Source organism: Oryctolagus cuniculus, chromosome 3 (assembly GCF_051225735.1).
Source record: "Oryctolagus cuniculus isolate XC-2025 breed Fujian yellow rabbit chromosome 3, ASM5122573v1, whole genome shotgun sequence".
NCBI lineage: Eukaryota > Metazoa > Chordata > Mammalia > Lagomorpha > Leporidae > Oryctolagus > Oryctolagus cuniculus.
The window spans coordinates 112,951,831-112,979,782 of record NC_142869.1 but is presented as its reverse complement, the minus strand read 5'-3'; the positions used below and the strand labels follow the sequence as shown (position 1 = coordinate 112,979,782).

Below are 27,952 nucleotides of genomic sequence, written 5' to 3'. Positions count from 1 at the left end.
CATCCTCCTTTGATCCTAATCCTTTACTAAGACAAATTAAAGATTGTATTCAATCCCTTTCCATTTATTATTAACTTAAAACTGAAGTCACAGACACTTGACACACTCTTTGGGGAAATATTCGGTCTGTAACACAGTGTTTGCACAGCGTCTGGTAATCAATAAGAATAATCAGAAGAATAACAGCAGTAATGCTAGGCACTACACTAAACACCTGCATGTATTATCGCTCTTATATTATACCTATTACAGACAAATAGCATGAGAAATTATGTCAATTTACCAACATCCAAAATTAGTGAATGGAAAAGCCAGAACTTAAATCAAAGGGTTTGTTGCTAAAATTCCTGCTTTAATAAATGAACAAGTGCATGACAAAATGTACAGAACTCTGCTGTGGCTTTATACTGGAAGAAGATGGAAAGAGTTGTGGAGGGGGCATTTAATTTAGTGAGTGACAAACTATATGCTTTTTGTTGTGTCAAACTCTTAAGGACCCCAAAGTATCACTAAATGAGTAACAAGGAATTAGAGCAAGTGAGTCACCAAGACAAGGACACTAGAATTAAGATTGAAGAAAGGAGTTCAAGAGATATATATGAGCACTATAGTACAAATCCTTTCTTCCTGGTTAATAATTGCTCACAGAAGGTAGCAAAACCAAGTCATTCGTTTTTTTGCTAATTATTCCTAAATTCATACGTCAAGTAAAACATTATGCTGACCATAAGGGCATCTATTGTAACAAAGATTCAAGGCATCCCGTAGCACCTTGGAATCATCACATTGCACAATTATATTGTGCTATACATGCACAAATGATGCAGTTAAGAGAAGGTTCCTGAAGTCAATGTAGATAAACCAGCTCTTCCCAAGAAATGTTCCTTCTCCCTCCCCACACCCTTTCTTTCCTTTCCTCCTTTCCTCTTTTCTTTCTCTCCTCTTTCCTCGTTCTTGGTTCTCTACAAAGAGACTATTGGAACTCATAGAAGAGTTTGGAAAAGTAGCAGGATATAAAATCAATGCACAAAAATCAACAGCCTTTGTATACACAGGCAATGCCACAGCTGAGAAAGAACTGCTAAGATCAATCCCATTCACAATAGCTACAAAAACAATCAAATACCTTGGAATAAACTTAACCAAGGATGTTAAAAATCTCTATGATGAGAATTACAAAATCTTAAAGAAAGAAATAGAAGAGGATACCAAGAAATGGAAAAATCTTCCATGCTCATGGATTGGAAGAATCAACATCATCAAAATGTCCATTCTCCCAAAAGCGATTTACAGATTCAATGCAATACCAATCAAGATACCAAAGACATTCTTCTCAGATGTAGAAAAAATGATGCTGAAATTCATATGGAGATGCAGGAGACCTCAAATAGCTAAAGCAATTTTGTACAACAAAAACAAAGCCGGAGGCATCACAATACCAGATTTCAGGACATACTACAGGGCAGTTGTTATCAAAACAGGATGGTACTGGTACAGAAACAGATGGATAGACCAATGGAAAAGAATAGGAACACCAGAAATCATCCAAACATCTACAGCCAACTTATATTTGATCAAGGATCTAAAACCAATTCCTGGAGCAAGGACAGTCTATTCAATAAATGGTGCTGGGAAAACTGCATTTCCACGTGCAGAAGCATGAAGCAAGACCCCTACCTTACACCTTACACAAAAATCCACTCAACATGGATTAAAGACCTAATCTATGACCCAACACCACCAAATTATTAGAGAACATTGGATAAACCCTGCAATATATTGGCACCAAAAAACTTCCTGGAAAAGACCCTGGAGGCACAGGCAGTCAAAGCCAAAATTAACTATTGGGATTACATCAAATTGAGAAGTTTCTTTACTGCAAAAGAAACAGTCAGGATAGTGAAGAGGCAACCAACAGAATGGGAAAAATATTTGCAAACTATGAAACAGATAAAGGGTTAACAACCAGAATCTACAAAGAGATCAAGAAATTCCACAACAACAAAACAAACAACCCACTTAAGAGATGGGCCAAGGACCTCAATAGACATTTTTCAAAAGAGGAAATCCAAAGGGCCAACAGGCACATGAAAAAATGTTCAAGATCACTAGCAATCAGGGAAATGCAAATCAAAACCACAATGAGGTTTCACCTCACCCCAGTTAGAATGGCTCACATACAGAAATCTACCAACAACAGATGCTGGTGAGGATGTGGGGAAAAAGGGACACTAACCCACTGTTGGTGGGAAAGCAAACTGGTCAAGCCACTACAGAAGTCTGTCTGGAGATTTCTAAGGAACCTGAATATAACCCTACTGTTCGACCCAGCCATCCCACTCCTTGGAATTTATCAAAGGAAATTAAATTGACAAACAAACAGGCTGTCTGCACATTAATGTTTATTGCAGCTCAATTCACAATAGCTAAGACCTGGAATCAACCTAAATGCCCATCAATAGTAGACTGGATAAAAAAATTAAGGGATATGTACTCTATAGAATACTATACAATAGTCAAAAACAATGAAATCCGGTCATTTGCAACAAAATGGAGGAATCTGGAACACATTATGCTGAGTGAAATAAGCCAATCCCAAAGGGACAAATATCATATGTTTTCCCTGATCGGCGACAACTAACCGAGCACCAAAAAGGAAACTTGTTAAAGTGAAATGAACACTATGAGAAACGGTGACTTGATCAGCCCTTGCCCTGACTGTTTTTGAGCAACTTAATACGTTATCCCTATTAGTATTTTTTTTGTTTGTTCTACTTAATACTATTGGTTGAATTCTGTAATTAATACACAGTTATTCTTAAGTGTTGAAACTAAACTGAAAAGTGATCCCTGTTAAATATGAGTGGGAATAAGAGAGGGAAGAGATGTACAATTTGGGACATGTTCAAGCTGACTTCCCCCAAACGGTAGAGTTAGAAACATACCAGGGTATTCCAATTCAATCCCATCAAGGAGGCATGTACCAATGCCATCTCACTAGTCCAAGTGATCAATTTCAGTTCACAATTGATCATACTGATAGGACTAAGAATCAAAGGGATCACACAAACAAGACTAGTGTCTGCAAATACTAACCGCTAGAATAAAAAAGGGAGAGAACCATCCAACATGGGAAGCTAGAGACACAGCAGACTCATAGAATGGCGGATGTCCTAAACAGCACTCTGGCCTCAGAATCAGCCCTTAAGACATGCGGATCCGGCTGAAAAGCCCATGAGAGTATTTCAGGCATGGAAAGCCAAGACACTCTGGCAAAAAAAAAAAAAAAAAAAAAAAAAAACCAACCTACCTAAATGAAAGATCTCTGTGAGTGAGATCCCAGTGGTAGAAAGAACAGGTCATCAAAGAAGGAGGTACCTTTCTCTGAAGGGAGGCGAGAACTTGCACTTTGACTATGACCTTGTCTAAATATGATTAGAGTTGGTGAACTCAAAAGGCTTCAATAGCCTTGGCAACTCATGACATGAGCATAGGGAGATTACTGATGCCATAAACAAGAGTGTCAAATTGTTAAGTCAACAACAGGAGTCACTGTGTAGTTACTCCTCATGTAGGATCTCTGTCCTTAATGTGCTGTACATTGTGATTTAATGCTATAACTAGTACTCAAACAGTATTTTTCACTTTGTGTTTCTATGTGGGTGCAGACTGTTGAAATCTTTACTTAATATATGCTAAACCGATCTTCTGTATATACAGAGAATTGAAAATGAATCTTGATGTGAATGGAAGGGGAGAGGAAGCGGGAAAGGGGAGGGTTGCAGGTGGGAGGGAAGTTATGGAGGGGGAAGCCATTGTAATCCATAAGCTGTACTTTGGAAATTTATATTCATTAAATAAAAAAAAGAAAGGTCTTCCTTTTCCATTGGTTCAGCCCCCAATGGCTGCTGCGGCCGGCGCAATGCACTTATCCAAAGCCAGGAGCCAGGTGCCTCTCCTGGTCTCCCATGTGGGTGCAGGGCCCAAGCACTTGGGCCATCCTCCAGTGCACTCTCAGGCCACAGCAGAGAGCTGGACTGGAAGAGGAGCAACTGGAATAGAATCCGGCGCCCCAACCAGGACTAGAACCCGGTGTCCGGCGCCGCAGGCGAAGGATTAACCTAGTGAGCTGTGGCAGCGGCTATATTTTTTATTTTTAATAATGTAAAAAGAAAGATTTCCTAGGTACAGTTCTAAGAAGATAACCATACTTCCCTCTCTCAATGTATCCCTTACTCAATCCCCACCCCCTTCCTTTTTTTTTTCTTTAATTTTTGCAAAGACATAGTTTCACTGCACTGTATAGTTCAGGCTTAATTCATCACTAACCAGAATATTCAACAAGTAAAAAGTAGGAAGACCACAGTACCACAGGAGTATAAACAAGGGCTAAAATCAGCAATTATATCACAAGATGTCCATTTCATTCTTATACAATTTTTTTATATTCTATATTAAATGCCACATATCAAAGAAAACATAAGGTATTTGTATTTTTAGAACTTGCTTATTTCACTAAGAAAAAAAGTTTATAGTTGAAATTTATATATTTCAAAGCCAATATTTTAACTAAGATGAGATATTTCACAAAGTATCATGTTGAAATGATTGATAATGACTATAGGTATAATTAGTCACTGTAATTATTTGATTAAATGACTCTGAAAAAGAGTCACTGTTAATTACATTTTGTACATCGGCAAATAAGTTCACTGCATTTAAAAGTTCTTAAAATGCAAAAGATGGGTCACCAACTGAAGTTTAAATAAAAACCACTCAGTTGATTTTTGTACAAAATGACCATTTTCCATCATTCTGACTCATGTATGTATAAGTGTCAGGTCTTTGAGGAAAAAAGCTGGGTGTGCCAAATTCATTTGTTTCTAGAAGATAATCTAAGAAGTTTAAAAGGTAAGCCCCTTATCTCTGCCTTCTTTATTATCAACAACTATAGAGTGTAAAAATCATGGAAAAATAGTTTAGAATACTACTGAATGAAGCCTATGGTTAATTTATGTATCAGAGTGAAACTCTTTCACCTGAAGAATACAGTCTGAAGATCACCACCAGAACAATTTGGAGAGTTTCTTTACACAGTAGGGAAACTCAGGGTGTAAAATTTCAGGGAAAAAAACTTCAGATTCTCATTTGAGCAGATCTTTTCTCTCAACTCCTCCCTTTCCATTTCCATACAACAGAATAGTCATCTACCATCTACATATGGGAACTTTCAGATCCACTCTGCCCTCATTAAATCACAGTAAAACTCAAATGCCCCCATGCAGTTATCAAACTGACAAACATAAGAAGTCTCTAAGCAGCAATAGAGACCAAAAATCTCCTTGGCATTTTCGTTTACGTGTTTTACTTTTTTTTTACTTCCTCCAGAAGTCGGCATGATATTTTGAACTGCAGAACTACTGAGTCTTTTGCAAAATGTCTGATACAGCTTTTATATTTTTAAAGAATTCCAGCTAAAGCTAATATACCCTGAGATCCCACATATTGCTACCCTCTTAAGGCATTTGAATGTGCAATTATCATCCACAATACCATAATAAGAGAGGAATAAAGACAGATTACCTGGGGTTAAGAGGATGACTGACATAGTGATGAGTGAGCATACAACTAAAATCACCAGCAGGGCAATAGCAATTCCCTTCCAGTTTCTCTGTGGAGGGCTGTTACTTCCCAGTTCCTACCGAGACAGAAAAAAAAAACCATAATTATACATGCTCCAAGAGAAACATATTCATAACGGAATGATTCAGCGCATGGCACAATCTCAGTGTGAAAGCTGATTAGAGTCTGTTCCTCTTTGGTAGCTCATTTAATTATTCAGAGGTGCATATTTTATAAATGGCTACCTTTTGGGGGGCAATCTTATTTCTCTATGAGATAAACTAGTAGAGCTTTATGACTGCCATCCAAAATGTAGACAGGGTTAAATGCCTTGACTGAAAATACCAGGATTATTGCCAGCATACTCTGCAAAATAATTATGGGAAAAAGTGCATCTGTTCGCATATGTTCTTGTCACAATGGAGCCTCCAATAAATATTTGAACACAGATTTGCTTGCAGCACGTAAAACTACTTCTGTAACTGGTCAGGGGAAAAGAACAGAATTGGGAAAATCATTCAGAATTCCCCTTACTGCAGATCACTGCATATTTGTCCACATAGCGGGACCTTTTTAGACAGTTTCCTCACCGGTCATAAAAAGCAATAAAATATCCACCAATGGTTCACAATATTCTCTCACTGGGCAATATGCATGATACTGGCAAGGAGATAAAAGTGAAGGGGAAAGCGACACTTGGACATCTCTCACAATACCTGTATTGAAACTAGTCTTTTTTTTCACATTATCTGTGCTCTAGTCAGTCAACTCAAAATGTGTGAGCATCACACAAGAGTCACAGAGCACACCAGTTCGAAATATATTCCAGTTTTTCTTTGCAATAAAGTTTATAAAATACACCTCTCATTTCTTTCTTCCAATCCCATTACTCAACCTCTTTTCTTTCTTTCCCAATACAATCTTTATTCAGAAAAAGCTTACTTCAAGAAAAATGAAGCAAAATATGAAGGTGTCTATACACTAGGTGTGTGAAATCACCCAAGTAGAATTGTTTTAAACAGAATTAAACAGAATAACAATTGTTTAGTTAATTATAAGTGGGTTCCTGTGACTCACAGATTAAAACATTAATTTTCTCCCTGATTTTGGCATTGAATTTGGCCATAAAGGCATTAGAGTTTTAAATGTCAAGGATCTAAGTAAATGGAACCCAAAATGCACAGAGGGTGCTTTGTTGCTTTTCCCGTTTGCCTTCTCCAGACAGCTGCTCTTAAGTACATGTGTCATTTTGATGACCCAAATGCAGCAGAAGTCAATTCCAATCAGTTTTTTTAAATTAGTCTCTCTACACCCCTTGCAATAATTCTTGTTATCTGACACTTGCTCTTGTACTTTAGTTAGAATTTCCATCCCTATTTGCCACATAAATCAAGACAGTGCTCTTCCAAATGATTAATTTAAAGAAGCAACATCATCAAGATGAGCAAAAGTTGCCCCAGTACCATAACCCTTTTCCAAATGTAGTGTTCCTGCAAGGTTCTTGGTGAATTCCTTCATGGAATGTGTGTGCTGTGGTGAACAGGGATTTCCTATGATCATACCCTACTTCAAGGCTCCTCAGAAGCCAGAACCACAGAACTAGACAGGCCACAGCTAAAAATCAAAGCCTTTAATAGCTCTGAAAGTTGTGGAACACTCAACTCGAGAAGGAAGAGAGTGAAAGGAAAGTCAGTAACCACCAGCGAATGTATACCTATGTTGAGGATCATAAACACATTCATATCTGTAACCTGGAAGGATCATGAGCAGCCGTTATACTTCTTAGTGTACAGGAAAGGAAATGGAACGTGGATTTAGAAATTTTAGCTTTTAATTTAGTAAGAGAATCAAGGATAAATTGTGAATTCAAATTGACTGACTGCGATCTGCATTCAGGGTCACTTTAAAGACAAACTTTGAGAGAAATGACTTCAGATTCTATCTCACTGTTGGAGCATGATAGGACCATGTAATGTTTACCAACATTCTCTGACACAGAACGATAGCAACTAGGTGTCTTTCTGTGTGCCTGGTATTGTACTGGGTGTTATGCTTGTAATAACACATAATCCCCCTAATATTCAGGTGAGATGACTAAAGTTTTGACATATTTGCAGAAGACAAAAAATGTAATTTAGAGAGATAAGTGGCATATTTATATATTGTCAACAAGTAAGAGACGTGGGGTCCAGTTTGACTAAGCTTCATATTAACCATTTTAATATGCTACTTTTAAAGATAAACACTCATACAACAAGTGAATTAATGAATCAAAATCAGTGTATTACTTGGACTCATATCTAATATAATTGTCCATTAACATTTTTTATTGGGGAAAATTTACAGGACATTTTGAATTTAGCAATTCTTTCAAATATATTTAAATTTTCTCAGACATAGGCACCACAAAGTATACCATTTTATAAATGGTTAAATATATTTGAATGAAACTATTTTTCTGTTCATAAAGTGATGCACATAAGAAGGTAAGACTCCTCTAATAAGATTCAACAGGGGTTGGCACTGTGGCATAGCAGGTAAATCTGCCACCTATGATGCTGTCGTCCCAGATGGGCACTGGCTAGTCTCCCATCTACTTCATTTCCTATTCAGCTCTGTGTTAATGGCCTGAGGAAAGCAGCAGAAGATCACCTGAGTGTTTGAGCTCCTGACCCCCATGTGGGAAACTCAAATAAACCCCTGGCTCCTGGCTTCATTCTGGCTCAACCCTGGCCATGGCAGCCATCTGGGGAGTAAACCAGAAAATCTCTCTTATAACTGGGACTTTCAAAAAATCAATTAACCTTTAAATAAGTAAATAATAAATAAACAAATAAATAATGACTCAACAATGCCCACGGCATCTAAAAAATTCTGTTTAGGGAGTACTGACTTAACGAACTCCTTTGACTGATAATACTCGCCATTTGATCTACCTTACATCCTCTTCAATAATAATATCCCCAAAGCATAGTTTTGCTTATACTACTTTATAGTCCAAAGTCCTTTAATTTCCCTTCACTACCTAAAGAATAAAATAAAAATGCATGGGTCTAGAAAAATACCTGTTTACATTCAAGCTCCAGTCTCCTCACCCAGCATGATGTTCTTTAGAGAAAAAGCCTTGTGTCACATACAATGGGATCATTTCTCAAGTCCCCTAAGGTACTTCAACACTGACCTCACCATTCCCTTCCTAATTTGTCCTTCAATCCCTCCCATTTTTCTTCATCTTCTTTTTGTCATTGTTATTATTGTTGTTTTTAATATTTATTGTATTTAGAGGCCGGCACTGTGGCGTGGCGGATAAAGCTACTGCCTGCTGTGCCAGCATCCCACATGGGTGCGGGCTCAAGTCCACTCCAGCACTCTCCTGTGGCCTGAGAAAGCAGAAGATGGCCCAACTCCTTGGGCCTCTGCACCCATGTAGGACACCTGGAAGAAGCTCCAGGCTCCTGGCTTTGGATTGGTCCAGCTCCACCACTATAACCGTATGGGGAGTGAACCAGCAGATGGAAGATCTCTCTCTCTCTGCCTCTTTTCTTTGTAACTCTGCCTTTCAAATAAATAATTAAATCATCAAAAAAAAGAGATTTATTGTATTTATTGAGAGGCAGAGTTAGATAGAGGGAAAGAGAAAGAGAGAGAGAGAGAAAGAGAGAAAGAGAGATCCTCCATTCTCTGGTTCACTTCCCCAATGGCCACAACAGCTGGGGCTGGGCCAGGCCAAAGCCAAGAGCTTCATCCGGGTCTCTCACATGAGTTCAGGGACCCAAACACTTGGGCCATATCATTGCTTTCTCAGACATAGTAGCAGGGAGCTGGATCAGAAGTGGGGCAGCCAGGAGTTGAGCCAGAATCCATAAGGGATGCCAGCTTTGCAGGTGGCGGCTTAACCCATTATACCACAATGCCTGCCCTACACATCCAGTTCTTGACACTGTCAGTCATTCAACATCCTGCTCAAATGTCTCCCTTCTTGAAAGTTTGCCACAGTATTCAATTAAAAAACACCAAATGCACTGTACCAACAGGTTTTAATCCACTTCTGTTATTTAATAGTTATTTGATTATAAACATGTTTAAATTTTTCTGAAACTTATTTGTTAAAAAAATCCAAATAATTGGAATAATCTTGATGATTATTTTTAAATATTACAAGGATTAAGATGATATAACTCAAGCAGAACCCTTATCTAAGTATAAAATAAGGAAGTTCACACTAAGTAAACTGCCTATGATGTTTCCTTTCAAAATATGTGGAAAAAATATGTCCACTTTTTGTCATCATATTAGTCTCCTTTCTAATGTTCCTTCCTCAGAGAAGCCTTGCCTGACCATCCTCTCTAAAATAAGTATGAGGCTTTACAGCAAATTCAAGGAAAAAAAGACACTGAGGTATTGAAATTACGTCTCTAGATGGAATGAATTTTAATAAAAGATTTTCTTCAACCATATTTTACTTTTTGTGAAGTGCTAGGAAGTTTCCTTAAAAAAAACCTTTATTCCTGCTTGAAAAGTCAACTTTGTTTTTTAGGCTTAGAATATTAACTTTTTTTCATATTTATTCTTTAGTTGTTTCTCAGTATACCCACTCATTGAAAACCTGAATTCTTCACTTTAACCTTCCCATATGCTTAGCTCTTCACAAACAAAGACACTCCATGTTTTGAGAAATAAAACCAGTAATATTCCTCAAAGTGGAGATACAGGATTCAAAACTGAAATCTAGGGATTAGCTAATTCCCTTTATATAATCCTACTTATCGTTGAAGAGCATGTACAGAAATATTTTAGGGTTCTGAACACTGCACTACATGCAATTGGGAATACAAATGAAAATAAGATATATCACCAGTTAGCATAAAGTGTAATGAAGGATTTGCTAATGACCAATATAATATTACATAAATAAGATAAAGTACAAAAAATAAAAAATTTGCTAGGAAATAGAGTATTAGTTATTAGTTTCACTATGTTGCTATAAGATATTCATTTTACACATTTAATCAATATTTTCATTAAAAAGGGTGCTGTAGGGGCAAGCATTGTCGCATAGTAGGCTAAGCCTCTGCTGTGGTGCCACCATCCCATGGGTGCTGGTTGGAGTCCCAGTTGCTCCTCTCTCCATCCAGCTCTCTGCTGTGGCCTGGGAAAGCAGTAATAAATGGAGCGAATGCTTGGGACCCTGCACCCACGTGGGGGACTGGAGGGAGCTCCTGGCTCCTAGATTTGAATTGGCCTAGCTCCAGCCGCTGCGACTCTTTGGGGAGTAAGCCAGCAGATGGAAGACCTCTCTATCTCTCCGTCTCTGTCTGTAACTCTACTTCTCAAATAAATAAATAATTGTTTTTTAAAAAGGTACTAAAAATGGTGGAATTAGCTAGCAATACAAAATCTGGAGTGAAAGAGTAGTTTTTTAAGTGAACAGGTATATAAAAATACATGCTTAGATATCTGGAAATCTCAACAAAGTATGCATTTTTGCCCTTCAAGCAAAAATAATTGACAAAATTTATGAATGAGAACAGATCAATAAAAATAGAAAAAACTGAGAACATTTTCAAGAAGCTCCCAAAAGTTAAAGGCCAAAGATTTTGTCTCCAATAAGTAAATAATTTCTGTGCTATCTGATAAATTTTATAACATTTTGAAAAAAGTAAAACATTAAAATGTTAATATTTTCTTGATACTATATCTGAAAAGATGCTACAAAAATTTTAAAATCAATTACATAATTAAATGCAAATATAAACTTAAGTAAATTAAATGTAGAACTTGTATGTTGGCTACTATTAGGAGATACAGTCATAGTTAAGACTATCAATAAAGAACACATATAATCATAGGGAATATGTGTCATATTTAATTTTAAGTTAATATTCATAGTACCTACACTTTTTAAAATTGATCATGATTCAAAATTTCAGCATTTATCTTGCCTCATTGGTAAGTACATGCTTGTTCCAAATGATTACAAGTTACAAATTTTTCTAAATTGTATTCATTTTAGGGTTGTGCTGTTGACCTATATAAAGCATAGTAAATCAGTGATATTGGAGGAAATAGTAGCATGGACATTACCTGCAAATCTTCTAGAAATGCAGAGTGTCTTTTGTTGCAATTTGCCTTACCTTGTTGTTGTTATTTTACTTTGATTGGTTTTATTTGTTTATCATTAATTTATTTATAAATGACACAGCAATTACATCCATTGACTTTTGGTACATATAAATCCCAAATAATTATGATTGTCTGGAACACACCTAGATGTATTACCTTCAAATTAAAAACAAAACAAAGATGCCAGCTATCCTTAGTATATTATACAGTATTAGTTTATATTTCAAGTGTCATGTTTTAGAGATCTTTGGAGAGGTTATATAGATGTAATTCTGGACACATTCAGGATCAATAGACAAGCCATATATCATTCAAAGAAAAATGAATTTAATTCATGACATCACTGAAGAAGACTGATGACTAAAGCAGAAACAATAGACAACATCACAGACATCTCAATCTGTCCAGCTTATAGAAGACTGATTAAAAAGTTAACACGGAACAAGCTTTCTACTCAAGAGTGGGAAAACTGTTTCACACAGATCACAGGCAGACACTAAGCAAGCTTCCAGTGGACATTTTAAACAAATTGGATTAAGATCCTGGAGCATTAATTGAACGAATGTAGCAGGACAGGGAACATTGTAAGTACAATTATTAAGCCAAAGCACCATCAAAGCAACAGCTGACAAGAGGTTGAAGTGGTCCAGTCAACCAAAGGAGGGCCCATCAAGAGCAAGTGCCATGGTAACAAGATTTTAGAGATGCTAAAGGCATTTTGTTTGTTGACTTTTTGGAGCACCAAAGAACAGTAACATCTGTTTTTTATGAGGATATTTTGAGAAAGTTAGCCAAAGCTTTGGCAGAAAATGTCCCAGGAAATCTTCACCATAGAGTCAGTCTGTCTCTACCACAACAGTGCTCCTGCTCACTCCTCTCTTCAAACAAGGGATGTTTTGTAAAAGATGTGGTGGGAAATAATTAGGTATCCACCCTACAGTTCTGATATAGCTCCTTTTAACTTTTTTGTCTTCTGGTCATAAAAAAAAAAATTTTGATGGGGGCTCACTCTTCTTCAGTTAGTACTGTAAAAAATAAATAGAGTGAGAGGGAGGGGGAGGGACAGAGTGGGGAGGGGAAGGAGGGAGAGAGAGAGAGAGAGAGAGCGAGCATGGTTAAATTTCCAGGGTGCTCAATTCTTTAGGGTTGGATGAAATGGCTGGTACAATAACTTAAAAATGTCTTAAATTTTATGGAGCTTATTTTGAAAAATAAAGCTCATCTTCATTAATTTTTTTTCAGTCACACTTTTCCACAACTCCTTAAAGTCCCTTTGTGTGTGTACACACAGACACACACACACAGACACATACACACAAACACATCTTGTTCAGCTTTAAAAATTGAGAAAGTTTTGATAGTCACTACAATATGGAAGAACCATAAACCCATTTTGCTAGGAGAAATCAGAGAGTCACAAAAAAAATGAATCTTAATGAAGATTAAGAGGGAGTAGGAGGTGGGAAGGGAGTGGTGGTGGGAGGGTGGGTATGGGGGGAAGAACTACTATATTCCTAAAGCTGTACCTATGAAAATTGTATTCATTAAATAAAAACTTTTAAAAAATATGCATTTTTCAAAAAAGGAAAAAGACAAAAAATAAATTTTATTTCACATAGATGAGGTATCCAGCAAAGCCCAATAAACATACACAAAGTGAAGTGTTACTGTTCTGGGTCTGAGAGGAAGAGAAAATGAGGGGTTTTTAATAGGTATTTCAGGTGGAGAAGATGACAAAAGTTCCAGAGAAAGGTGAGGTGATGACTACACAGCATGATGTACTAACTTCCACGGGGCTGTACATTTTGAGATGGTTAAAATGTTAAATTTGAGGCTATAAGTATAGAGAGAAGTGTGTGTGTATATATATATATATATATATAATGTGATATATATATATATATCACATTAAAATATAAAATAGCTACATTCATGGGTGGGCATTTGTTACAGTGGTTAAGACACTGCTAGAGACATTGACATTCCATAGTGGAGTTCTTGGATCTCATTGAGCCCCAGCTCAGCTTCCAATTCCAGCTTCCTGTTAGTGTGCACTGCAGAGGAGCAACGTTGACAGCTCAAGTACTGGGGTCCCTGCCAGGCATCTGGATACCTAAAAGTAGGTTCTAGGCTCCTGGCTTCGATTTGGCCTAACCCTAGTAGTTGTTGGCATTTTGGGAGTAAACCAGTAGATGGAAGATTGCTGCCTCTGTATGATTTCCAAATAAATACCAAATTTAGAAAATTTAAAAATAGCAGCCTTGGGAGCCCATATTGTGGGGTAGTTGGATAAGCTGCCACCTTCAGCATCAGCATCCCATATCTAAGCACTGGTTCTAGTACCAGCAGCTCTGCTTCCAATTCAGCACCCTGATAATGTTCCTTGGAGAGCTGTAGATGATAGCCCAAGTGATAGGGTCCCCACCAGAAACATGGGAGGCCTGGATGGAGTTCTGGGTGTCTGGCTTTGGCCTGGCCCAGCCCTGGCCATTGCAGCCATCTGGGGCTTAATCCAGCATTTGGAAGGTTCTTTTCTTTCTCTGTCTCTCCTTTTCTCTCTGTCACTCTGGCTTTCAATTAAATGAAAAAAAATCTTTAAAAAAAGACTTGCAACATTCACAACAGCAAAAATACATTAACTAACTTAAGAAAGCACTGGTGTCCAAAGAGAGAAAACCATGAGACTTTACCGGGGAATTTATAAAACCACACAGAATATAATCAAATTGATATTAAACAGTTTCAATTCCAACAGGGCAAATATGTTCAATCTTCCTACATTAGTCTAAAATTTAAAAGAACTTACGATGGAAAATTCTAACCAAAATAGTTTTTTCTAAACAAAATGATTTTAAATTCACAATTTAAAAACAATAATTTTGTAAAAAATACTGTGATGGGTATCAGTTATTGAAAAGCATATCATGCAAATAAAATATACTATATAAGAATTAAAACTAGAAAATAAACTATATCTTGCACAGAAACACATACAGACAGAATTGTTTATATTTTGGTCTCCACTTCTTCATTGCACTTTCTTTCTTCAATGAAGGATAATTGGAGTTGTAGACAACATTCCAAAGATACACATCCCGAGCTCCATGGTGCTGTCATACAGTTAATTTACCTGTTGCCTTACAACACTGTTTAGAAGCAGTCCCATCTATTCATTTCTCAGGCCTCTCAGTAGGGCATTTTCTTGTCTCTTATGACCATACACTCTGTTTCTCTTGCTTTTATACCCACTGCTAATAACTTCTATTCCTCTGAACTGTAGATTTCCCCAGGCCATGACCTTGGCACACCTTGTTTCTTTTTGTGAACACTGTGTATCATTACTTCTTCTCTTACTCAAATTTTCTATCAACTTTGCATGTTTATATTAATAAGAAAATGTGTGGAAAATATATACTTAAAAAGAGAAAGCTGACTTTTAACTGCAGAAAACAAACTGTATCACAACATCCTTCAAATGTACTATTCTCGCCCTCTCACTATAAAACAGCTTCCTTACATATCAACAGCATTTTTCTATTTTTAGTACCTACTGCTTCTCTAAATTGTCCTTGAGATTTACACCACTCACCCTTTCCTACCTTTTTTTCAGCTTCTGTGATGAGAGGGCTCCATGCTAAGTACATCATATATTTTGGTCTCAAGTTTTACATTTTTCAAAATTAGGTTTCTTAGTAGGGTGCTTTTATTCACCTATTTAGACAGTTTTTTTAGCTCTATGAAATCTTTAGAGCAGCGGGGTCAGCATCATCTGAAAGCTTGTTTGAAATAGAAATTATTCAGTCCCGCTATAGCACTTCTGAATCTCCAGAGCCAGGACAGCGTCAATAGTTTCTCCTAACAAGCTCTGCAGGTGATCCTGCTGCATGCTACAGTTTGAGAAACATCCCTCAAGGTCAATGATAATCAAAGTATGGGCAATGTCACCTCTAAGTTTGCATAAACACTAATGATTCATATCTGACCCAAATCTACTGAGTTTCTAGGGAGGGACTGAATTTATTTTTTTTTAACAAACTTTCGGATGATTCCTGTTCACACTATAGTTGGAGAATCTCTACTATAGAAACTAAGTCCTGGAGAGTGAAAGTCCTGGAACTGCTACAATGATCTGTCTCAGACTCAGAGGAATGTGGTAGATGCCTTATGCTTAGTAGTTTGGAGCTCCTATAACTGTGTTTCAATCACCGTTATTTAATGAGTAGCTTTGTTACTTATGCAATTGATCTGATCTATAGATGAAGGTACTTCAAAAAGGTCATGGAGAGTGGAATTAAAAGATAAATTTATTTTGGTGAAAAATTTTTGAAATTCATACATAATTGTTTCATACCATACAATTCCATGAACTTTTTGAAGACTCCTCATAAGTGTGGCTGCAAGCCTAACTAGCTATGCCTGAGACACAAGAGCAGGGTTTCTAGTCTTCCCCTAGTATTTGTTATTTTCCCAATCATGCTAAAGTCTGAACCAAGTTCTACCTGGACAGAGACAGTTCACTCTCACCTTTGCAGTCCTAACATCTAGGACAGCACATACGGTGCAGTGCAGACAACATATCTGGAATCTGGATGCACATGCTGAGTTTTTGTGAAAATTTTAAGAAATAGTAAAGTGAATTTTTTATAATGAATCCATCTATGACAATTTAAACTTTATGACCATGTCTCTCAATTTTCAAGAAATTAAAAAAACTACATAAATGTTTTGGGATTAACTGCCATTAAGGAAAAAAAACGTTTTAAGACTTCTGTAGACCCCTATTGAATATACTCATTTTTGAGCCTGCTCTCAGTATGCTACTAAGGTAAATACTGTTATGCATTGAAGGAAGGGAGGAAAGAAGAAAAGAAAGACCCTAAATGAGCATATTGCACCCAGATAAATGAAAATATCTCCTTTATCTCTCTTCGAAGAGTAATAGTTCATTAAGACATTGGAAAGATGAAAGAGAAAACAATACATTTTTAAAAATCCTCAGTGTGCAACAAGTTGAGAGTGAAAGGAAATCAAGAAAGAGAGCACCCTGATGGCATTAAGAGTTAAAGAGGCTGAAGATCAACTCTGTTCTGACCCTTTCCCCACTACAGAATGCAGATCAGAAGGAGCTCAGTTCTGAAAAGCAGGAGGTCACTGCCGCCTGGGGAACTCCCAACCTCCTGTTGTTTCTTCAGGTTGAACAAGGAGTACTTAATACGCTCCCTTTTGTAGTGTTAGTTAAAGGTTGTACCAGTAATTGCTAGGAGTCAAATATGATCCCAAACAAAGGTTAAGCAAAATGCAACTACTTGAAAAGAACAAGTGCTGCTGCGGCTTCAAGGTAGATTCCCGCCCTGCATTATTAATTCGCTCCTTATGATGCTGCTGACCTTTAGTAGCTGCTGAGCTACTGGGGAAAGGCTGGGCTATTCACCCGAACTCCTAACTGAGCTCTTTCCCCACCACTAAGTCGAGCCAAAAACCTTCCCAGCAAGATAGCATCAAGGAATTATTTCGGCTTCCAGAGCTAAGATATCATTTCTGTTCAGTTCTCCAGAGGACAAGCTTCTGACTAGGAAGAATTCTCCATTTTCAGTAGGAAAAACTTTGGCTTTCTCAGGAATCTAAACAAATATCGAAATAGAAACAGACATATTTGATATAACTCAAGCATTGTTTCTCCCATACATTTATTATTGAATATCTATAATACCAACTCTGAAAAGTTCAAATATCATAAACTTTGTGTATTTGATGTACTGTAAAAAATTCAACTCTGCCTTTTAAAAAGGAGCAATAGAGATAGTCACTTTTTATATTTTAAGTTGAAAGTATTGTGTAGGAAAAAATTTTTCTAATACCTTCCTCACATTGGAATTTTAATAACTGAAAAATACAAAAATAGCTGAATTATCAATTTTACAACTTTTCTTCAAAAGAAAAACAAAAGCAGGAATTAATGAAATGAGCAGAATAGAAACTGAAAATGATTTTAATTATAATTATTGCTTGGCCATTAAAAATGGTAGTAGATTATTCAAAAAAAGAAATGTCTTATCCCCACATATTAATATTCCTGTTTAAATATAAGTTTTAAAAAATGTGTTTGTTTTAACTTCTCCATGACTTAATGATGGTTAGTAACCAATTCTAACACATATATATGCATATACAAAATACACAATTTAAAAAAAAGAAGTTAACGAAGATATGGACCTTTGATTTGAATCTATTATTTCTGGATATTCTTTCAGACTCTCTGTGTACCAGTAATAATTAATAAGCCCAAGGTAAGTTATACTTTATCTTCATAAGTATGCATCATACATCATTTGTGCTCTGCTTCAGCCAGGAGTTCTCTGGCTGAAATTTTTGTATGGAGGAGTAAGGCAATTACTGGACCCAAAGCCAGTCAATGTTTCCATTCATCTACTGAAGAGAGCCTTCTTTTTCTTTAGTCTTTGTAAATAGACTAGCCAGCATCTGAAGCAGTCTCAAAATATTCTCTCTGTGTCACTAGTCAAAAACAGCCCCGCCCACATATATTTTTAAAAGAAGCTTGCTCTAAAGATTCATTCTGCCTGACTGATTAGATTACAGGTACATTCCATCTAAATTAGGGTTCTGTTTTGTGTTTTTCACAATATTTTTATCTCCTGACAGAAGAGAACAAAATCATGTCAGCCATTTTCAGCTTGTCTGGGCAGGAGGTGGGGGTGAGTGAAGTGCCAACCCTTCTGCTAGGAAGAGAAAACCTGCTTCATGTCTCCCTCTCCAGTAAAATTATCATTGCTTTGGCCACATGAGAAACATCAATTCATTTTGCTAGTCCTTATTAGTACACTAAAAGCATTCTGGGGATTTAAAGATGTGTAATAGTTGTTTCAAGTCCAGCCCATGCTTCTCATAAAACACACAGGGTGAGGATCCCTGTGAAGGGTCACAATTGAAAAGCTACTGCTGTAGACCCAGTATAGTTTCATGTTGTTATATTTTTCATATAACATATATTTTAGAAGAGATGTGTGAGGATACATTGGAGAACTAGTTTTTGAAAAAGAAAAGGCTTAAATAGTATTTTGGAAATTGCCTCCCCACAAAATACCACAGGAGGAGAGAGAAGGAGAGGAAGGGAGGAAGGGGGACAAAGGGAGAGGGAAAGGGAGGGTGGAGGGGAGGAGGAGGTGGAGGGGTGAGAGGGACATGGACAGATACATAAATGATAAAGAGAGAAGAAAAAAACAGTAATAACAATGCTTCCAGATGTAAGATTACAGAAGCAAATCCAAAAATAAATGAAATCTACCTGCTAATACATGAATTCCATGCAAGTTGGATTTATTTCTTTTATTCATTATATCCATTTTATAATCAAAGTCTAAGGTGTAGAAGAACTGAAGCACGTATTTGGCAGATAAATAATTTTTAATACCGAAGGCAGGGGTTGGCATCATTGCACTAATCTGGCATCCCTTTTGTGTGGGGAGCAACTGGGAGCAACTAGGACTAGAATAAGTTACTGGAATTAAGACTTATTGTATGCATCTGCTCTCCCACAATATGGCGCTGGGAGAGGAGGAAACAGCTTCTACACAGCTGCCTCCAGTTCAACCAATAAACAGCAGGACCTGCTCCTGATTGGAGGAGAGCAGCGTACTCGGCCTGTGGGTAGCAGAGTTGGGATTGGTGGAAGAGGACTATAAAGGAGGAGAGAGACAACATGCACAAGGAACATCTATCTGAAGGAACACCTGTGCAGCCCCCAGGAGAGCCGGCCGGCGGTGTGCCGCTCCCCCGCGGAAGTGGGGAAAGTGGCAGGGGAACCGCCCTTCCACGGAGGGAAGAACCAGCAGCAAACCCGGGGAGGGCCGAGCAGACAAAAGAACAGCGCAGGGTCCTGTGTCGCTCCTCCACGAAGACGGGGAGCGACATAATGGTGCTGTGACTCGGATATGAAGCCTAGGCAGGGTTTAGTGTCGTTCCTCCATGAAAAGGGGGAGCGACACTTTTGAGTGCCAATGAGTGCCAGTTCAAGTCCTAGTAGCTCCACTTCCCATTCAACTCCCTGGAGTTGTCCTGAGTAAGCAGTGCAACATGGCCCAAGAGCCTGGGCCCTTATTACCAACATTGGAGACCTGAAAGGCATACCAGGCCCCTGACTTTGGCTTGGCCCAGCGCCAGCCTTGCAACAATTAGGGGAGTGACCCTGCAGATGGAAAATCTCTCTTTCAAATAAACACATACATCTTTATATAAAAAGGCATACTTCCACTTGCATTCACTGGTTAACCCATTAGTTAAAGTACCTTTCTAGAATGATCTAGGGGAAACCCTAAGGCTATATGAGGTCTTTTCTTGAATTTATTCATGGCACCTTGGCTTATCCATTTGGGGCACTTATGAAACTGCATCTGATTGTCCAGTTTTCTGCACCTCTTCCACTAGACCATTTCTTCAATCACTAGATATTAGAGGAACAGAGTGAGAATGACTGGCATGAAATGCCCACTAACAGTGAGATGTAGTAGCTTCCTTTTCAGGAAAGATATTTGTTATTAATTTTAGTATTATCTCTTTCCTGTGATTTGGAAATCAATAACAATTGGAAATCAATAACAATATGCTTCTCTCTAGCCTTAGTTTACTCCTTCAGCAAAAATAGAGACTCACAGACATCCATGTTGATTCAGATTCCAGCAATTGTCTTACTCCTTTTGGCTATAACTACGTACCTGATTCTCAGGTACTTTGCATAGGAATGAACTTTATGCAGCCTGCAGTTCTGGCACTCCAAGAGCATGGTCTCAATAACTGCGTGGCTTCTGAAAAGGAGCAATTCAACTCCTGGTGGAACACTGAAAGTGGAAACATTTGTGTGCAAAAGAACATGTGTGTGACAGATGAATGAGGGGTAACAAGCTTTCTTTTTAACAACCCATTCTCAGGATAACCAAACAATCCTACAAGAGTGAGAACTCAACTCCTACAACAAAGGCTTTAATCCCTTTTAAAGGCCCCAATTCCTCCCAACACTGTTACATTGGGAACCAAGCCTCATCAAGAGTTTTGGTGGCAGCAAACCATAGTGGTGACAAATATGAACTTCTATAAAATCACTCAGGACCCAAGACTAATATAACTGCCATTTGTCTCTTTCTCCCTTTCTCCCTCTCTTCTTAAAAATCACCTCCAAATATCCATTCTACCTGTCCTCCCACTGATGAGATGCATTGCTTCAATGCTGCTCTGTGTCACTAAATTTAGTTTGTGATATTCCCTTCATTTGTTCCTTGCAAGAAGGTTGCCTGCATTATGTGGTGGTGCAACAAAGATATAGGGAATAGAAGCAAGAACCACCTTCTCAGAGACAAGTAATAGAAATGGAATTGGTCCAGTCTAAGGAGAAAGACACTGCTTATGTCTTGATTACACTAATACATTAATCGATCTAGAAAATCTGTGACATGAGCAGAAGGCAAGAGCCAGTTTTCTCTGATTCCCACGTGTAAATCCTCATTGAAGAAATTCTTTAAGGAAGCATTTGGTTCATACTACTAAATATCTTCATCATAAAATTGACTTTCCATACTCCGATTCATAGTCACTATACAACATAGTTCATTTTCTTTCCCAAAAATAGCCACCAATAGTGACAGAAAGATCTGAAAATACTGATGTACTTTATGAAGGCTGCAAATCTATTTTTCTTTTCTTTATCAATTTACACTTTAGCACTGTGGTTTATTTGCTAGTCTCTGTGCCCTTGGTTAATGTGAATCTGTACCCAAGAGATGAATCCATTTAATGTGTTTATAAGCATCAAAGTATCTGTGCCCCAAACCTGAGTGCCAAAACTTGTACCTGGGTGAATCCATCAAAGTAAATGGGATGTTATGAGAAATGTGGGCAGCCAGCCAGTTGACTTTGCTGAGTGATAGCCTGACCTTGGCTTTCACCTGCCTTTCAAACTTTCCTAGTAAAAATATTCCAAGTATTCAGCCATTATGGTCAGAAGGGTATTTTGCCACAGTACAAACTAATACAGCGTTCGACAGCACTCAGACCCTTAGTAAAATCAGATATTTCAACTTGATAACAACATGATGAAAATTATAGGAGACTATTTTTGGTAAACAGCGATACCACCAACAATAGTAACAGTAAAGATGATATGCAACGACGTGCCACATAACAATGTTTTGGTTAATGACAGACTGCACATAAAATCGTGGTCTCCTAAGTGTATAATGAGGCTGAGAAACTACAATTACCTGGTAAAGTCATGGCCATCACAGTATCTTAATGAAACGCACTGTATTGTGCACCTGGTGATGCTGATGTAAACAAAACTATGTGCTGCCAGTTATAAAAAAGTGTAGCACATATCATTATGATCAGTTTTTAATGCTCAGTAGCAATACTTAACTATGTTACTAGTTTAAATATTTATTATATTGTACTTTTAATAATTATATTAAATTTAACTACTATTTATTTTTAAAAAATATTCTGCAGAACACTATTCTCTGTTGGTTTTTTTTGTTGTGTTTGTTTGTTTGTTCGTTTTTTTTTTTCTGACAGGCAGAGTTAGACAGTGAGAGAGAGAGAGGGAAAGGTCTTCCTTCCTTTGGTTCACTCCCCAGATGGCTGCTACGGTCAGCACGCTGTGCTGATCCAAAGCCAGGAGCCAGGTGCTTCCTCCTGGTCTCCCACGCGGGTGCAGGGCCCAAGCACTTGGGCCATCCTCCACTGCCCTCCCGGGCCACAGCAGAGAGCTGGACTGGAAGAGGAGCAACAGGGACAGAACCAGCACACCAATCGGGACTAGAACCCAGAGTGCTGGCACCACAGGTGGAGGATTAGCCTAGTGATCCACGGCGCCGGCCAGTATTCTCTGTTTTGCTGGTAGCGGCCTTGCACATCTTGAGTTTTCCACATCTCTGCATAATCTTCTGTGCTTGATTTAACCTTGTGTTGATTTGCTAGGCATGACACTGGAATCAATTGCATGTCACATATATATATCCCACAAAATCTTCAAAAAGTTCATAGAAAATATGATTATGAAAAAAGTATCATGATTTTCAAAACTTTTTGTGTTAAAATAAGTATGTCTTTTAATTCCATTTTCACTCAATTTTCCATGAAGTTTTGAAGTACCTTCATATATGTGTGCTGTCATATTTGTTATATATCTAGGCTATATGGTACGCACACACAGTTGATTTTACTGAGAGTCTGAGCACTGACCAATGTTATGTGTGTATGCGTGTACCATACAGCCCAGGTATTACTACATACTTGTGTATCTATATCAAGCACACACATATATCACATAGCCTAGGTATGTGATAAGCCACACCACCTTGGTTTCTGAAAGTATACTCTGATGTGTATCCCACAACAAAATTGCATCACAATGCAGTTTTCAAACAAGGCCCTAGTCAGTAAGGAATATGGGATTGTATCATGCTTGTGTTCCACTGAAGCTGCAGTCTTCATATTTTGGATACATAACTATGGCAGGAACAGATTAGAAGGGATAACAGAATCCAAAATTCATCCAAACAGAATTCAGCGTACACAAGCCCTTGATGTGCAGAAGTGTTCTGTCTAATGAATAAGTTAAAATACAGTGTTTTAAAGCAAAAAAAAAGTTTCAGTATGGAGGAATAAGCAAAAACCACATGCATGTCTTAAAGACAAACAGTTGGATCCTGAGGTATTTCAAGTCATTTTTATTGAATTTCTAAACTTCCTTGCTACTGTGAGTTTATAATGGGGAGTTTAAAGAATAGTGTTCTTTGGGGCCTGTGCTGTGGTATAGTAGGTTAAATCTCCACCTGTTGTGCCAGTATCCTATATGGGCACCCATGCATGCCCTAGCTGCTCTTCTTCCAATCTAGCTCTCTGCTATGGCCTGGGAAAACAGTGGAGGATGGCCCAAGTGCTTGGGCTCCTGCACCCACATGGGAGATCTGGAGGAGGCTCCTGGCTTCAGATCAGCCTCTCTCTGGCCATTGTGACCATTTAGGGAGTGAACCATTGCAGGGAGGAATTCTCTGTCTCTCTGTCTCTCTCTCCCTTCCTCCCTCCGTCTGAGCTCTGCCTCTCATATTAATAGATCTTAAAAAAAAAAATAGTGTTATTCTTGATGGCGCCATGGCTCACTTGGTTAATCCTCCGCCTGCGGCGCCAGCATCCCATATGCGCACCAGGTTCTAGTCCTGGTTGCTCCTCTTCCAGTCCAGTTCTCTGCTGTGGCCCCGGGAGGGCAGTGGAGGATGGCCCAAGGGCTTGGGTGCCTGCACCTACATAGGAGACCAGGAAGCAGCACCTGGCTCCTGGCTTCAGATCAGCACAGCGCCGGCCGTGGTGACCATCTGGGGAGTGAACCAATGGAAGGAAGACCTTTCTCTCTGTCTCTCTCTCACTGTCTGTAATTAGTCAAATAAATTAAAAAAAAAAGTGTTATTCTAAAATAAGTTCAAAAGAGTTTTGATTGTACATTATAAAAACTACTGAAAGAAGTATAATTGCTTATGCATGTATAGTTACTTTTATGCATATATGATGTTCAGCATCTGGAAGTATTAGTGGGGGAATCATTTCTGTGGAACTGAAATTTAGATGAGTAAAAGTTAAACTGCACTAAAGAAAATGAGGCAACTCACTGGACATAATTAAGGATTGGATACATATACAGCATTATTTAAAAGGAATATTTTCTCCATAAATATTTTATAACAGGACCTGACACTGTCTGTGTTGGATAGTTTAAAAAAGAATTCCATAAGGAAACAAATGCTTGACCTGAGTGACTGCATAAAACACTTTGCAGTTCTAGGTTTTTCTGAGTGAATAAACTTACAGGAAAGGCTATTAATTTCCCTGTCATAAGCTTGGGGAAACATAGTCTATACTATGTAATAGATTGTTAAGGAGCGCACAGTGGCACAGTGCTATAGATTCGTAAAGTCCAGTCACCATCAAGATCTTGGAATTGACGAATGTTTTGAAAATAATGAGTCTACATTGACGATTTGGTCAGTGACCATTTCATCATCATAAAAGACCAGTTCTGAAATTCTCATGGCTATATAACTCACAGAAGTTTTCCAGCAGTAGTTATTTCATTCTTATTGATGAATGAGTTTAACATCAACACACCCATCATTCAAGTAAAGGCACTGGTGGAAGAATATGTGAATAAATAACATATTGATACTTTGGCTGTACAAATTGTTCATAAAGACAAGGATTATGATGTCAGTATACAACTGGGCTTTACTTCATCCACTATTTAAAGATGAAAAACAAATACATTATTAATTTACCAATTTGTGGTGAGAAAAATTCAATATATTATGTGGGTTAATAAAGCTTAAAATTTTTATGTTTCTAAATGTTATGACATTTTATTAATGATGTTGATTCTTTAGTGCAGGGGAGAAGGAACAAATGTGAAGAAAGGAAGAGCGTCTGATTTGTAGTCAGAAGACAAGCCCCTGTGCCTCCCCATGGTTTGGAGGTGGAGAGACTGCAGAGCAGCAGACTACAGGGATGACCTTGCTTCACAGATCGTCATTTGCTTTATCTTCATCTCCCTTTAAGGTAGACAGAACACTCTTTTCTAGCTTTACGAAGAATTTTGCCCACAAGTGATACTGGAATGCTGGAGTAAATCAAAATAAACCTTATTGCAACTGTATGATTTTTTAATGCATTATGATTTAGGAAGAGAAAAGGAAGTATCTTTCTCCCCAAGTATATACTACAGCAACTTAGAGAGATACTAGCCTATGTCAGTGATGTCTTTTGAACACAGAAGTTATCTTCTCTTAAAGCCTATTTAACTTTTTAAATAAGGTTTAATCTATTTATTCGACAGAGGGAGGGAGAGACCAAGTGAGAGAACAAGTTCTCATCTACTGGTTCACTGCCCAAATGCCTACAATGACCAGGACTTGGAAGCAGAAAGCTAAACCTGGGAATCCAATCCAGACCTCCCATGTGGACGGCTGGGATGCAGTTACTTGTTAATCATGTTGACTCCAAAGGTCTGCATTAGGATATAGCTTGTAGTCAGGGGCTGGATCAGGGTTGTATAACCAGGTGCTCCAATGTGCAATGCAAGAATTTTAAATAGTAGGCCAAATACCTACCATTTAAAAAGTATTTTCCGGCCGGCGCCGCGGCTCACTAGGCTAATCCTCTGCCTTGCGGCGCCGGCACACCGGGTTCTAGTCCCGGTCGGGGCACCGGATTCTGTCCTGGATTCTGTCCCGGTTGCCCCTCTTCCAGGCCAGCTCTCTGCTGTGGCCAGGGAGTGCAGTGGAGGATGGCCCAAGTCCTTGGGCCCTGCACCCCATGGGAGACCAGGAGAAGTACCTGGCTCCTGCCATCGGATCAACACGGTGTGCTAGCTGCTGCAAGCCGGCCGCGGCAGCCATTGGAGGGTGAACCAACGGCAAAAGGAAGATCTTTCTCTCTGTTTCTCTCTCACTGTCCACTCTGCCTGTCAAAAATAAAAAAAAAAATTAAAAAAAAGTATTCTCCATTTAGTTCTCATAGAGTTCCCAGATACACTTAAGTCTCCAGTCTAATGACTTGGCAAGGTTGCAGCCAATCCAGGTATCGAAGTATTCTATGCCCAGAAGCAAGGGATTTGAGTATGAAATACCGCTACCATACATCTGATTTAGAGGAGATCAGTGTCACATGACTTAAGGATATGTTCTGCCAAGGATTTGTACACTACAATTTCTTTTACATCAAAAGCATATAAAAATGGGATATTTGTGATTAAATTAATTGTGTGTCCAGTCTGGGGTATGGACAATGCCAGAACATTGGAGCCTTCATGGAGATGAATATTGCTTTTTTTTTTTAAACTTTTATTTAATGAATATAGATTTCCAAAGTACAGCTTATGGATTACAATGGCTTCCCCCCCATACCGTCCCTCCCACCCGCAACCCTCCCCTTTCCCACTCCCTCTCCCCTTCCATTCACATCAAGATTCATTTTCGATTCTCTTAATATACAGAAGATCAGTTTAGTATACATTAAGTAAAAGATTTCAACAGTTTGCTCCCACACAGAAACATAAAGTGAAAAATAATAGATGATTTTTTAAATGATGATGAAATCAGATCAGACCTATTGTCATGTTTAATCCCAGTGAGAGTCAAGTTGGGAATTGATAATTTCTTTCTTTCTTTCTTTTTTTTTTTTTACAGAAGACCAGTTTAGTATACATTAAGTAAAGATTTTAACAGTTTGCACCCCCATAGAAACACAAAGTGAAATATACTGTTTGAGTACTCATTATAGCATTAAATCTCAATGTACAGCACACTAAGGACAAAGGTCCTACATGAGGAGTAAGTGCACAGTGACTCCTGTTGTTGACTTAACAAATTGACACTCTTGTTTATGGCCTCAGTAATCACCCTAGGCTCTTGTCATGAGCTGCCAAGTCTATGGAAGCCCCCTGAGTTCACTGACTCTGATCATATTTAGACAAGGCCATGGTCAAAGTGGAAGTTCTCTCCTCCCTTCAGAGAAAGGTACTTCCTTCTTTGATGACCCATTCTTTCCACTGGGATCTCACTCCCGGAGATCTTTCATTTAGTTTTTTTCTTTTTTTCCCCCAGAGTGTCTCGGCTTTCCATGCCTGTAATACTCTCATGGGCTTTTCAGCTGGATCCGCATGCCTTAAGGGCTGATTCTGAGGCCAGAGTGCTGTTTAGGACATTTGCCATTCTATGGGTCTGCTGTGTATCTCACTTCCCATGTTGGATCATTCTCTCCCTTTTTGATTCTATCAGCTAGTATTTGCAGACACTATTCTTGTTTCTGTGATCCCTTTGGTTCTTAGTCCTATCATTATTATCAATTGTGAACAGAAATTGATCACTTGGACTAGTGAGATGGCATCGGTACATGCCACCTCGATGGGATTGAATTCGAATCCCCTGGTATGTTTCTAACTCTACCGTTTGAGGTAAGTCAGCTTGAGCATGTCCCGAATTGCACATCTCTTCCCTCTCTTATTCCCACTCTTATATTTAACAGCGATCACTTTTCAGTTAAGTTTCAGCACTTAAGAAGAATTGTCTATTGATTACAGTATTCAACCAAAAGTATTAAGTAGAACAAACAAACAAAAAATACTAAGAGGGATAACATATTAAGCTGCTCATCA

At 38.3% G+C, this 27,952-nt stretch overlaps 1 protein-coding gene across 4 annotated transcripts in view; it reads right to left on the bottom strand.

Annotated features, from left to right (window-relative positions):
* The window catches only part of DPP10 (dipeptidyl peptidase like 10), a 1,526,588-nt gene that overhangs the window by 588,412 nt on the left and 910,224 nt on the right, over positions 1 to 27,952 (bottom strand). For all 4 annotated transcript variants that reach the window (XM_051849637.3, XM_051849636.3, XM_051849638.3 and 1 more), the window contains exon 2: positions 5,584 to 5,698. In XM_051849637.3, coding sequence (XP_051705597.1) covers positions 5,584 to 5,698 — 115 coding nt within the window. The remainder of the gene's footprint in view (positions 1 to 5,583; positions 5,699 to 27,952) is intronic.